Below are 14,768 nucleotides of genomic sequence, written 5' to 3'. Positions count from 1 at the left end.
TCCACAGGACAACTGCAGCACAGCTGGCAGCAATCTTTATCACATTGCCTCACCCTGATCTGGATGGATCACCTCTAGGAAGCTAAGGCCTTGTCTACACCGCCACTTTACAGCGTTGAAACTTTCTCACTCAGGTGTGTGAAAAAACATGGCAGTGTAGACATATGCCTCTTCATGCTTCAGCCATCATTCCAGAGGCAGGGCCGGCTCCAGGCACCAGCACAACAAGCAGGTGCTTGGGGCGGCCAATGGAAAGGGGCGGCACATATGGCTCTTCGGCTGCAATTCGGCGGCGGGTCCCTCAGTCCCTCTCGGAGGGAAGGACCTCCTGCTGAATTGCCGCCGAAGAATGAAGCGGCGGTGGTAGAGCTGCCACCGAAGTGCCGCCGATCGCAGCTTTTTTTTTTTTTTTGTGCCGCTTGGGGTGGCAAAAACGCTGGAGCAGCCCTGTCCAGAGGACAGGCTTCCATGCTGATGACACTCGTTAAAAAAATAATGTGTTAATTAAATTTGTAACTGAACTCCTTGGGGGAGAATTGTATGTCTCCTGCTCTGTTTTACCCACATTCTGCCATATATTTTATGTTATAGCAGTCTCAGATGATAACCCAGCACATGTTGTTCGTTTTAAGAAGACTTTCACTACAAATTTGACGTAATGCAAAGAAGATACCAATGTGAAATTTCTAAAGATAGCTACAGCACTCGACCCAAGCTTCAAGAATCTGAAGTTCCTTCCAAAATCTGAGAGGGACGAGGTGTGGAGCATGCTTTCAGAAGTCTTTAAAGAGCAAAACTCTGATGCGGAAACTACAGAACCTATACCACCAAAAAAGATAATCAACCTTCTGTTGCTGTCATCTGACTCAGATGATGAAAATGAACATGCACTGGTCCACACTGCTTTGGATCGTTATCGAGCAGAATCTGTCATCAGCATGGACGCATGTCCCCTGGAACGGTGGTTGAAGATGAAGGGACATATGAATCTTTAGCACATCTGGCACGTAAATATCTTGCGATGCCGGCTACAATAGTGCCATGCAAACACCTGTTCTCACTTTCAGGTGACATTGTAAACAAGAAGCAGGCAGCATTATCTTCTGCAAATGTAAACCAATTTGTTTGTCTGAACGATTGGCTGAACAAGAAGTAGGACTGATTGGACTTGAAGGCTCTAAAGTTTTACATTGTTTTATTTTTGAATGTAGGGTTTTTTTGTACATAATTCTACATTTGTAAGTTCCACTTTCATGATAAAGAGATTGCACTACAGTACTTGTATTAGGTGAATTGAAAAATACTATTTCTTTTGTTTTTTACAGTGCAAATATTTGTAATAAAAAATAAATATAAAGTGAGCACTGTACACTTTGTATTCGGTGTTATAATTGAAATAAATATATTTGAAAATGTAGAAAACATCCAAAAATATTTAAATAAATGGTATTCTATTATTGTTTAACAGCGCGATTAATTGAGATTAATTTTTTTAATCGCTTGACAGCCCTATTCAAAATATTTTTATCTTCTTAAGCCCCAATTCTCAAGCTCTCAGTCCATGGAACTTCCATTGGCTTTTAAATGAAGTCTGTGGGAGTTCCAAGTTTTGAAGGCTTGCCTAATCTAGCCCTTAGGCCTTGTCTACTGTACTTTTTTGAGAAAATGCTCACAATTGCACCATCACTGGTGCAGCTCTACTAACTGTAACAATAGCAGCAGTGCTAGTGTAGACTGCGAAGCAGAGTTTTTAATCACCATTACTTCTAACCCTATCCTGAGCAGGTCTGGAATCTTTGGTTGTAAAAACATCAGCAAGCATGTAAGCCCCACCTACACTAGTGCTCCAACCATTACTACCACCAGTGCAGCAAGAGTTGGAAATTTTAGAAAAAACAGATTAGTGTAGACAGAGCAACTGACTGATAAATACACCTCCCATAGTGTTATTGCTTACATACACACATACCTATTTATAAGAAAACATATAAGCTGTTTCACATTTTGGACATTAAGGTAGATGTTAAACAGTCAAATCACTGGAAATAAACCAGGGATTAACTCAGACCTTTAAATTATGAATAGCTAAAGACATATAATCTCACAAAAAACTAAGCTTAGACTCTCAAGACCCATTATTGTTTTTCTCCTCTTTCTTGTTTAGACTCTCATTAAAAAAATATTTGATTATGCAAGTTTCACAAGGATTTTGGGGGTTTGATTTTCAGTTCTGCTTTAATCTGGCCTCCTTTTTGACTCTGCAGTGTTGCAAGTAGAAATAATTGCAGGCACAAATTTGCACCTACAATTTTATTCATGAGTGTACATTTTGCCATTTAAATATCTAAATATCTCATTGCCACACCATGTCAGATAATTAGACATTTAAATGACTTCAAATTGCACTCACAATTTTTTGTGCCTGCTAATCACAGACCCAGAAAAAGAGCCATGACTTAAAAAATCTGACTCACTTTATTTTCAAATGATAGTCCTACAAAGATACTTACATTGTCTATGATATTAAAGATTGCATAGGCGGCTCCCCTTGCATTAGCAAACGCCTCCATACCTGGTGCAGTCTGTCCCACACTAAATGCTCCAATTAATATAGCAAAAAAGACCTAAAGAAAAAAATTACAAGAATGCTACCAGGTTATTCAGTCATCAAACTGTCATGGGATAACTACATTTATTCATGAATATCTACTAATATTAGTGCAAAAGCTTTCATGTTTGTTATACAAGTTCAGCATGTCTAGATTCAAAGAAGAAAAGAAAGGAAGGGCAGCTACTGAGGCAAAAGATAAAGGACAAGAGGAAGAAAAGGGACTCTAAGATGGGAATCATGTTCCTTCATGAGATGACCTCGAGATGGATATTGCTTAGACTTGGGTGCTGACGCTTGGGACAAGCCAGAGATGGTTTGAGGCATTAGGTTAACCCCCCTACAGACATAAGTAAACAAAGCTATATATAACAATCAGGACAACCAACCTCTAGGGAATGAGTCATTTTACTGCTAAAAATATTTTAAATGTTAACTGGCTTTTTGACCAAAACAAACATTTTCATGGAAAATTTTCATTTTTGTCAAAATTTCCCCATTTTTGACAAAAGGATAGAAACTGAAACTTTTCACCAAAAATGCTTTTCAGAAACTGAAAATCTTTTGCATTTCAGTTGCTTCCTCACTCCCTCCCCCAAACTGAAAAAATGTCATGGGAAGTTTTGAAAAGACTGGCATTTTTTTAACAGCTTTATTCTCATATCTGACCAAATAGATTCCCCCCACCTTCTTGGGAAAATAGAGAGGAAGTCCCTCTGACAGTCTCTTTCTTTCGAAATTGTTCTCTTTACAAGACCCCACTTGTGATGACCCACTCCTTTGCTGCTCAAGCTTATGGTTTTATGGTAAGAGTTTTAGTAACATGTGGGCTGGTTTTATGTCTGTGTGTGTTTGGAGTTATTGTGTGTGCTGGTTGTGTTGTTGTGGGGGGCAGGTGGTTTCCTGGGCAGACAGCTCTCTGGGAACATAACTCTAAGAAACAGTAAACTGATGACTCAGGTGAGTGCGTGAGTTGTGCTAGGAGATTTGTATTGATTTGTGTGAAAGTTGTGCCTGAGGAATTTGTATTTTGTTGTACGGGTGGCATATTAACGTCTGAAGAACTGGGGTAGTGGGGCTAAATACTCCATCATTTGTGCAGTCTCTGTCTTATCACTTACTACAACTAATAAAACTGTTGCATGCATATTAGCTGTAGAGTAAGGGTGATGATTGGTTGAGTTACCTCAGATATCGCACACCATTTTTGTGTGTAGACGGGATTGTAGTGAGTCATTCTCCAAAGACAATTCTGTTACTCTTTCAACTTCCCTAAACTATGCAAAGTCCCAGCTTCCCTTTTATAGAGAACTCAGGAATGAGGGTGCATTAGAGCTGTAAGTGTCCCAGAAAGTCTGCCCCATCCATTGGAGGCAGTTTTTAAAGCTCCTTTTGACTCAGAAGTAAAACACAATATGTTTAATGTATTTTTAAAAGAATATCTTTTCCAATCTGTCAGTTGGTTTCAGAAGGTTAAAGTATCCCAGGCCTACTACCAGCAAACACAGAGCCAAACATTTCAGACACAGTTCATATTTGCATGACACTGACATGCTTGCCACATTAGGAGCCGAATCTAAATCCTAATAAAAGGAGAGATTACTCACCTTGTGCAGTTAACTCGAGTTCTTCAAGATGTGTGTCCCTGTGGGTACTCCACTTCAGGTGTACATGTGCCTTCTGCGCCATGGATCGGAGATTTGTAGTAGCAGTGCCTGTTTGGCTTGTTCATGTGTTTTACACATACTTTTGCCCCATAGAGAGGAAATATAGAGCTGCACAGGTGAACTGTCCTCAGTTCCTTCTCTACTGTGAAGTCCTGCAGAGGAAGCCCTAGCTAACACAGCTAATGAGAGAGGTGGAATCCAAAAGGGGGAAAGAGGGCTGGAGAGTGCAACAGTAGATTCTTGTGAAAAGTGATGCTTGGACAATGCAAGTGGCTGCAATGAAGTGGTTATAAAAGTGGATGGTTTCTTCTTTAAATACCTAGATCTCTTAGCTAGAGGCTCAGGTGGTTTGTGAAAACCAGAAAATTGAGCTGGGCATGACCTCTGCACTGTTTGAGACCTGCTATACTTTTCTTATTTGCTGACACATAGATCCTCAGGGATCTGATAGTGGCTCTCAAATCCTTCAGTGTATAAAGTGAATCGTCCGTACAGTCAGAAAACAATTTATGACCATCAAAGGGAAGGTCCTCTACAGTAGTCTGTACCTCCCTCAGAAAACTAGATAGTTGGTGCCAAGTTGCTCATCACATCATGATTGCAGAGGATATGGATCGGACTGCATCCAAGGATATGGATCGGGCTGCATCAACTGCATCCAAGGAGGCCCATAGAAATGTCTTCAGCAAGAGCTGACCCTCACTTATGAGGGCCTTTAAATGCTCCCAATGTTCTTCTGGCAAATATTCAGTACAGTAACTCCTCACTTAACGTTGTAGTTATGTTCCTGAAAAATGCTACTTTAAGCGAAACGATGTTAAGTGAATCCAATTTCCCCATAAGAATTAATGTAAATGGGGGGATAGGGAGCTAGGGTTAGGTTCCACAAAAGACGCGCGGCCTTGCTGCTAAATGATGAACTAGCACTCTGCTGAGCCCTCAAGGGTTAACACATTGTTGTTAATGTAGCCGCACACTCTACAAGGCAGCATGAATGGAGGTAGGAGACACAATAGACGCATGGCTGTGGCTGCAAACATTCCCTGTGGAAACTGAACGTGATGATGAACACACGTTAAGTGAGGAATTACTGTAGTCTTATTTAGACATGATGGTTTGCTATTCAAAATTGTAGTGTCACAGAGGAATAGCTTTTGCAACTGAAAAGATCAAGGCTCTTCTGGTCTTTGCTATAGGGAGTAGCCTTTCTGTTATGCTGCCTCCCACATTCATTAACTGCATCTACAACCAAGGAATTTGGTGACAGATGTGAAAATAAAAATTTGAAATCCTTGGCTGGGACATAATATTTTTTTTAGTTGGCATACTTGCAAGTCAGGAGTGCTGTAACTGGAGTTTGCCAATTGGTCCTGACCAGTACTAAAAGAGCGGTGTTAATTGGGAGTGCCACACGTGCTGAAGCGGAGGTCTGTAAACTGTCCAGGAGTTTATGGTGGGAGTCCTGGTATTGCTCAAGAGGAATCTGAAGTGCATCTGTGATCCACTTCATCAGCTGCTGGAATTGCCTGAATTCATCTGCCATTGAAGATGGTGCAGGCATTTCAGCCTTATCCAGTGATGACAAGGAAAGATTCATCTGAGGTGTTACCTCCTGATAAGCCCTTGCCTCTTGTTCTTCAAAGGTGTCCTCTACTGTTTCTGGCTGGTAAGGAGGGAGTGAAGGTATGGGAGAGCAAAAATGTCTATGCTCCCTGCGGGGGGAAAGCAGGGCCCTCAGAAATTGTTGACAGTACAGGACCCATGGATCCCAGTAAGACCAATGAGGTTGACCATAAGGCATAGGTGCAGGTAGCCACTGTTGGTTACCCCAGGTGGTCAAAGATCAAGGTCACCTCTCCTTCTTTCTCTCTGCATGTGGAGGAGAATAACATTCCATTGAGTAAACAGGAGATCCCCAAACAGAGAGTTGCAAGTCACAGTCATTCGTATATTCCATGGGAGGTGATAAGTGCTTTCCCTGGATGGAAGAAGGTAGGGAACCAGAGGGTCCTGACAAGAAAGTTGCTGTCAATGGCCCAGAGGATCTTGGTACTGAGAGATGAGCAAAACTAGACAGTAGAGGAGACTCAATTCATTGGGTACAAAGAGGCCTCTTGAGTACCAGAACTCTTGTGGCACCAGAGGAACAATGGAGGTCAAAATTAATTGCAACTGGCTAGTATGTGCTGTAAGGTGAACCTGTGCAAGCATAGATTCAGATGGAGCAGTCCAGGGTGGTGAAGTAGATACTGAGGGTACTAAGGAGCCAGACGGTGCCAACCTCTTTGTCATAGAATGTCTGCTGACATAGCTGTGACTACCTGTAGCAGAGGATCTCTTCAGTACCTATTCCTTTTTGGAAGAGGCATAGCTTTTAGAAGCCTTAGATACCTTTGTGGTACCAGATGCACTTGGAGCCTCAGTAATACTCCACTTGGGGTCTGCGGTCTCTGCTTTAAGGAGATCTAATAGTTGTTCTCCTCTTGATGATATTTTCATTTAGAGTGCAAGGCTGTTGGTATGGCAGGTACAGACATAGACCTCTCATCCCCTGAAGTTTTTGGTGACCTCAAAGAGGATAGGATAGTGGTTGTCTTATCTCTTTTAGCTTTCAGTGCCCAGGACCTGGTGGTCAATGGGGTAGCAAAAGTTATACCCATAAAAGGTCTCAGTGACCGGCATCTGGAGGTGGATGGGGCAGTATATACAAGGGAGTTCTTGGCACTCTGGTCAGAAGCTGGTTTCAGAGCTTGCTCCATCATGAGTTTGAATTTGATCTCCCTGTTCTTACACGATCTGCTTTTAAATGAAGAGCAGAGTTACACTTTGAGGGTACATGGATATTCCCCAAGCACTTAAGACACAGAGAGTCCAATACTAACCAAGAAGGATTCCCAGCAGGAAGAACAACATTTAAAACCTGGGGATCCCGGCATACCCCAGAAATAAGAGTCCAAAATTAACCCCTGAAAGGGGGAAAACACAAAAGGGAAAGAACAACTCCAAACGAACTAAATAGAATAATTACTATCTAACAACACAGTAAATCGGACATGCTCAATGCTCCATCTCAGGCCGAAGACAGTTGAGAAGAAACTGATGGCGGTTCACCCATGCAGCCCTATATATCCTCGCTAGAGACCATGAGGACATGTAGGGCACATGTGTAGGCCGAATGGGCACTGCTACCAAAAATCTCCAGTCAAAGGTGCAGGAGGTGCATGCACACCTGAAATGGAGCACCCAGAGGGACACATGTCTTGGAGGCTGAAGGGTTTGAAGGTTGTGCTGTTGGGAGCCGGTATGTTGGGATGAAGGGGAGATGCTGGGGGCTGTAGTGAGTGGGATGTATGTCAGGGCTGCTGGACTGTGTGTGGTGGTTGTTAGGATAAGTTGGAGGGTTGTGAAGGGTTGTTGGGGTATATGTGGGGCAGGAGGGGCATTCTGGGGTATGTATGAAGTATTGCTGTCCAGTTCATAGAAGGGAGCAGGGCCCAATTTCCATAGTACACAGGGCTCCCAAATTCTTTAGTCCAGGCCTGAATCCCTATCCCATCCTGGAAGGATCACCTCGAAGTGAGATGATAGTTCAGTCTCTATATTCATTGAATTCTTATCCCCTCTACTCAGACCTCCAGCAAGGGTACCAGTCATATGCCAACTAGGATGGTGATTTTAGTGATGTGAACATCTGTCCATTAGGAACTGATCTGACCTTGTATATTGGCAGTAATAAAGTTGTGACACACAGGAGTGCTGGTAAGAGACTGGTCCTCATTTCCTGGCTCCACCCACAGGATATAGGTGGTGGTTACAAAAGGTTATACCCCTGTTATGTAACATGGGCCTCTGACTCCAGTAGTATCATATGGAAACAATTTTTGGTCATTACTGACTTGGTCTGAACTAAAACTAGTGACTTACAGATGAAAGAATTATTATGCTGTTATCAATCCTATGAGACATCCAATGCCCACACAGTGGTAGTTTGATAATTACATTTTGTTTTACTTAGCATGGATGAAAACTGAGGTGCAGCAGGCCAAATTCAGTGTCAGTGTACAGTATATTTATCCCCATTAACTTCAATAGGGTTGCATGCAGTGTAACTCAGTGCAGACTCGTTCTGTTTAAACTAGTGGTGGGCAACCTGCATCCCGTCAGGGTAATCTGTCGGCGGGCCGCGAGACAGTTTGTTTACATTGACCATCCGCAGGCATGGCCGCCCGCAGCTCCCGGGTTTAAACCCAAACAAGTTCCCAAAATTCTGTTTGGTATTTTTAATTAAAATTGTTGATCTACTGAGGTACACTCACCGTAAGGACTTTTCCAATAGTATAATCATCAGATATCACCAAAGTGGCTCCATACCAAAATGCCAATGCATATGATGCATATATCAGTAAGAAAGCAATACCCATAGAAATGTTGGCTGTAATAGCCTTCTTGATTCCAATATTTTTGGCGTCTTCTAAATTTTTATGATACCTGCAAGAAAAATCACATGTTGGGAATTTAAAAAAAGATAGCATATTACGTTTCTTTTTTTCACTGTGCCTATCAATAATTTTCTAGGTACAGAAAACATTTTAACAAACAAATAACAATCAGATATATCAAAAATTTACATTAATTAATGTAATGACCACTCCTGCATCCGTGACTAGGCCTGCTGGCTAGTAGCGCCAATTGTAAGAAAAAAGAGGATCGATTAAAGAGAAGGGATGTCCATTAATTTCACTATAAGAGTTTATAACTTCATTCAGATATATTAGTCTCTTCTCTCTACCTTAGCTAAGCTGTATTCAGTTTCCTGAAAGCCAGCCCTTCTTTTCTAGATTAAAAAAAGGAAAATAATAAATTGTCTCTTAAACAAACACTCAGAAGGACATATTCAGAGTTGGCAGTGTCGTTCCCTATTAGAAACCTGAGATAAATCTGACGGTTGGGTGGATTCCTTATGTGTACATAAATATCCACAAGGTCCCAAATAAGTGGGAATAGAATAGGAAGCCTTCTTCAAGAGCCTGCATTTGTCTTGTCCATGAAAGACAAGTACTGTAATTCCTAATACAGACTGGAAGTATTGAAGACTGGGAAAACAATTGTCTCAAAAATAACTGCCAGGCAATTTTTAAAAAATTACGTAGTAATTTATTCCTCATATTTTTTCATTTTAAATATCTTTAAATCATCCTAAAAGCATGAAATAGAAATAGTCCAGCAGAGGACCTCCAGACATCCTCCCTGCAGTTGCCCTTTTGTCTCCCCACAATTTTCCACAGATTTGTTATGTTTACTTGTGTAACCACAGGCCTGACAGAGGACCAAGAGATTCAGATCCTCAAATATAGGTGGCGCCATTTTTCAGAGCTGAGTCATAATTTGTAAAATCTATCTATGTGCTTAAATGGTCCTGTCACCACAATATCTGTACACCTCACAAACATTAAAAATGTGTAATCACAGCACCCTGTAGGATATTATACAGAGTGCAATGGGATGTGGTTGCTGTGCAGCAACCTCTGCTGGCTGAGTATGCTGCTGCTGGTGCTCCCTGCCTCAGATGCCTTCCCCAAGGTGAGTCTCTTCAGCTTTCCACATACAGGTCAGTGCTGGAGATGTGGCTTGGACCTCTGGCCATGTCATAAACAAACAACCCTTTCCAGGGTAACAAAAGTCCAGCTAGTAAGTCCCAATAAACAAAAAAGTTCTTCTATCCTTCAGGAGCTTCTCTTCAGCTGCTCTCAGCCCCTTTCAGGGCTACCTGTGAGTCTTTCCCCCACTCCAATATAGAGCACTCTGCTCCCAGGTGGCTTCCCCTGGAGTACTGTTCTCAGCCCCTTCCTGGGCTCTGTTTTCTCCCTGCCTGCCGGCCTATAGTTCCACACCCCAGACTGATCTCTCTCAGCCCTTTTCTGAGGTCCAGGTGTCCATTAACCTATCACCTGATCCCCTTAGTCCTGTCCCCTCAGACTCAGAAGCAGCTAATAATTATGGCCCAGAGAGGGGGGCTGGCCTATCGCCCTTTAAAGGGACCAGTCATCCTATGAAAGATGGCACTGAGGTACAAGCAAATTAAGTTAACTTAAATTAACTATTTAGAAAAGCTGGACGAGCACAAATCCATGGGGTCAGATGTACTGCATCCGAGGATGCTAAAGGAATTGGCGGATGTGATTGCAGAGGCATTGGTCATTATCTTTGAAAACTCATGGAGATCAGGGGAGGTCCCGGATGACTGGGAAAAGGCTAATGTAGTGCCCATCTTTAAAAAAGGGAAGAAGGAGGATCCGGGGAACTACAGGCCAGTCAGCCTCACCTCAGTCCCTGGAAAAATCATGGAACAGATCCTCAAGGAATCAATTTTGAAGCACTTCGAGGAGATGAAAGTGATCAGGAACAGACAGCATGGATTCACCAAGGGCAAGTCATGCCTGACTAACCTAATTGCCTTCTATGATGAGATAACTGGGTCTGTGGATGAGGGGAAAGCAGTGGATGTGTTATTCCTTGACTTTAGCAAAGCTTTTGATACGGTCTTCCACAGTATTCTTGCCAGCAAGTTAAAGAAGTATGGGCTGGATGAATGGACTATAAGGTGGATAGAAAGATGGCTAGATCATCGGGCTCAATGGATAGTGATCAATGGCTCAATGTCTAGTTGGCAGCCAGTATCAAGCAGAGTGCCCCAAGGGTCGGTCCTGGTTCAATATCTTCATTAATGATCTGGAGGATGGCGTGGATTGCACCCTCAGCAAGTTTTCAGATGACACTAAGCTGGGAGGAGTGGTAGATATGCTGGAGGGTAGGGATAGGATACAGAGAGACCTAGACAAATTAGAGGATTGGGCCAAAAGAAATCTGATGAGGTTCAACAAGGACAAGTGCAGAGTCCTGCACTTAGGACGGAAGAATCCCATTCACTGCTACAGACTAGGGACGGAGTGGCTAGGCAGCAGTTCTGCAGAAAAGGACCTAGGGGTTACCGTGGACAAGAAGCTGGATATGAGTCAACAGTGTGACCTTGTTGCCAAGAAGGTTAACAGCATTTTGGGCTGCATAAGGAGCATTGCCAGCAGATCAAGGGATGTGATCATTCCCCTCTATTCGGCATTGGTGAGGCCTCATCTGGAGTACTGTGTCCAGTTTTGGGCCGCACACTACAAAAGGATGTGGAAAAATTGGAAAGAGTCCAACGGATAGCAACAAAAATGATTACGGGGCTGGAGCACATGACTTATGAGGAGAGGCTGAGGGAACTGGGATTATTTAGTCTGCAGAAGAGAAGAATGAGGGGGAATTTGATAGCTGCTTTCAACTACCTGAAAGGGGGTTCCAAAGAGGATGGATCTAGACTGTTCTCAGTGGTAGCAGATGACAGAACAAGGAGTAATGGTCTCAAGTTGCAGTGGGGGAGATTTAGGTTGGATATTAGGAAAAACTTTTTCACTAGGAGGGTTGTGAAGCCCTGGAATGGGTTACTTAGGGAGGTGGTGGAATCTCCTTCCTTAGAGGTTTTTAAGGTCAGGCTTGACAAAGCCCTGGCTGGGATGCTTTATTTGGGGATTAGGTCCTTCTTTGAGCAGGGGGTTGAACTAGATGATCTCCTGAGGTCCCTTCCAACCCTGATATTCTGTGATTCTATAATTCTAAGTGACTTGCTTTAGGGCACATAGTGCCAAGTACCAGAGGCTGGAAGAAGAAACTCTGTGGATGAGTAAGAGAGCACTGACGAGGTGCACTCACATACTATGGTGATATGCTCCCTAAGAAAGGTGCTGAGATGAGCTGCATGGCCCCTCTCCCCTTCAGCAACCACAGTCAGTGGAGAGTTCCTGCCAAGTTTTGTGGCTCTGATGGTCATTTTTAGATAAAAGGTCAGGACAAATGACGAGAATGCTGTTCCATAATACAATAAGAATAAATGAACCTAACAATGGAACTATCAAGATGTGTACATGCCATGGCTTATTGAGTAACCACATAATCTTATTAGTGTTACCCTTGTCTTTTCTTTCCCCATCCCCCATTTTTGTCTGTTTGTCTATTTTGTCTGTTGCTTATTGTGTGATATTGAAATTAGATTGTACACCCTTTGGAGTACTGACCATGTCTTTGTTTTGTGAGGCTCTGGAAAAATAAATAATCATTATTCAGCTTACAATAAAACTTGTAAAAGAGAACATTCTTATTAGGCAACTTCCTGTCTTAATTACTCCCAAAATGCACTGAGTACAATAGTGCTCTACCTTTATTTGAAGATCACTTTCACCAAGGAACCAGTTTTGTCAGCCCCGGGTGACAAACTTTCAGCAGTGAAGATACAAGAAAAATTCAAAACATTTAAACTGAGAGTTTTAAAACTAGCTGATGAATGAAAACATTTTTCTGACCTTTTGATTTCTTTTTTCTGTCCTCCAAAAGCAATAACAGTCCGAATTGCTGCCAGAACTTCCTCTGCAACAGCTCCTGCTTTTGCATATGCAGTTAGTTCTTTGTCAGTGAATGCAGAGAGTATCTGTATAAAAGGAAAATATTTTAACCTTACTGTTCAAAGAAAAATTGAATCAGCTTGAGCATATTATTTATGTCTTTTCACCATAGTGTCCTCTTTCCAAAAAAATGCATTATAATGCCATTTATTAGAAAATAAGCCTTTTGCTTAAATACCGTAGAATGGGCCAAACCACATATTATAAGAAATAAAGAATACATCAATTATATAAAAATTAAATTTTAGTGTTAGCGTCTATCAAAAACTGAGACCTAGATTTTCTGCTTTCAGTCAGTGCACAAGTGTATGTGTGGGTGGCTCTTAGTGAACTGGTTATGGCTCCCTGTTTGATTCTCAGGGTAGATCTGCACCATTCTGATCCCAGGTAGGTTAGAGCAGCCAGTAGGCTGCTCTAGTTATGCCAGTTGGCTACAGTCTATAAGGGGCCATACAGCAGCTAGGAACATCTGGACTGGATTAGATGACCTATCAAGGTCCCTTCCATTCCTACATTTATATGATTCTATGATTCTAATTTCCATATGTATCCAAAGATTGGGATTTTCACGAGCCAAAGGGATCAAGGGACTCAACTCCCACTGAAATTCAATGGTAGTTAGAGACCTAACTTTGTTAGGCCCCTTTGAAAATCCCAGCAAAAAGCAGTAACAAATCTGGAAAAAAAGTCTATTTCTGAGACTAAGGTTTGGACTAAAAGTTTTTGTACCCGTATAACCATTTTTGTTAGGTGTGTGAGTTTTTACCAATATAGTTACACTGATACAACCCCTACTGTGTACACAGTTATATGGTTGTAAGGGTGCCTTATAGTGGTATGGCTTCTTCCCTTTCCCATACAGGAATAAGCTATACCAATATAACCACCTTTACATCAGTAAAATTGTGTCCACACTAGGGACACTTTATCTGTTGTATCACTTTAATTATGCCAGTATAGGTATAGTTCTATAATTTAACTTCTCTGTGTTGACAAGTCTAAAGCTATGATTTTTAACAGCCCTAAGGAATTAAATGTACTATGACTCTTAGTGAGGAAATTAAGAGGCTCACTCACTTGAAACAAGACACTTTAGTGTACTTTTACATCTCAGTGAAAATTCACAGCTTTCACCCACCTTTGCCCAGAGAGCAGCTGAGAGTCCCAGGACAGGACTGACTGCCAGTATTACAAGGGTTAATTTCCATCCTTTTGTGAAACCAACTATAAATCCTGTGAGAAATGTAGCTATTGCCTGAAAGAGCATTCCAATTTTGTCACCAATTCCTTCATTAATTTTGGACACATCACTAAAAAACAAATTACATCCAAAGTGTTGAGGAAAGTGGAAAACACAAAAGCTTTTTTATTGATGCAGTACACTTTGTCAATTCTGTCACATTTTCTAAAAGCTCTAAGCTGCAGATTAATTTAGATATAACACACTTTGTATCCACACCTAACATAGGTCATGAATGTTTCATCCAACAGAAACACACATGGGAGGAGGCCAGGGAAGAAAACCCTGTAGGCTCAGAATGATTTTCTTAAACTTTACATGCAAATCTTGGAGGATTCACTTGAGGCACATGGACGACTGTGTGGAGGCGCACACTGGCTGTAGGGTCCCTACATTCCTCTTTCCAATCTTTGTCAACAGCTGCCTCCAGGACAGCTCTCCTGAGGAGAAAATATAATGCAACCTTGGAAAACTGGACATTCCCCATGGAAAATGTAATGTAACCTTTTCCAAATGACCTCCAACAGGGCCCATGCTGGGCCCAATCTATCCATTTCGTGTCATCTCCTACATGCATATATTGGACTCATTTGAAAGTTCTCTAGTGGGTCCCAGGAAAGACAGGGCAGTTCCTTTCATGTGAGCAGAGGAAAGTGATTGGGAGTTGAGGTTGCCTGACCTTTTGCCAGAATTATTCAGCATCTTGTTAGCTCAGGCCCTCAATGTGCATGAAAACTGAACTATATTTTTCCTTCTTG

General features: G+C 42.0%; 1 protein-coding gene across 1 annotated transcript in view; it reads right to left on the bottom strand.

Moving 5' to 3' along the window:
- The window catches only part of ABCB1 (ATP binding cassette subfamily B member 1), a 99,873-nt gene that overhangs the window by 39,011 nt on the left and 46,094 nt on the right, over window positions 1–14,768 (bottom strand). Inside the window, exons 8-11 of the mRNA XM_065398464.1 lie at window positions 13,909–14,080; window positions 12,672–12,796; window positions 8,592–8,763; window positions 2,511–2,624 (exon numbers count right to left, since the gene is read on the bottom strand). Coding sequence (XP_065254536.1) covers window positions 2,511–2,624; window positions 8,592–8,763; window positions 12,672–12,796; window positions 13,909–14,080 — 583 coding nt within the window. The remainder of the gene's footprint in view (window positions 1–2,510; window positions 2,625–8,591; window positions 8,764–12,671; window positions 12,797–13,908; window positions 14,081–14,768) is intronic.

This window comes from Emys orbicularis, chromosome 2 (genome assembly GCF_028017835.1).
Source record: "Emys orbicularis isolate rEmyOrb1 chromosome 2, rEmyOrb1.hap1, whole genome shotgun sequence".
In the NCBI taxonomy this organism is placed as follows: Eukaryota; Metazoa; Chordata; order Testudines; family Emydidae; genus Emys; species Emys orbicularis.
Note: the sequence above shows the minus strand (reverse complement) of the source record. Positions and strands in the feature narration are given on the sequence as shown.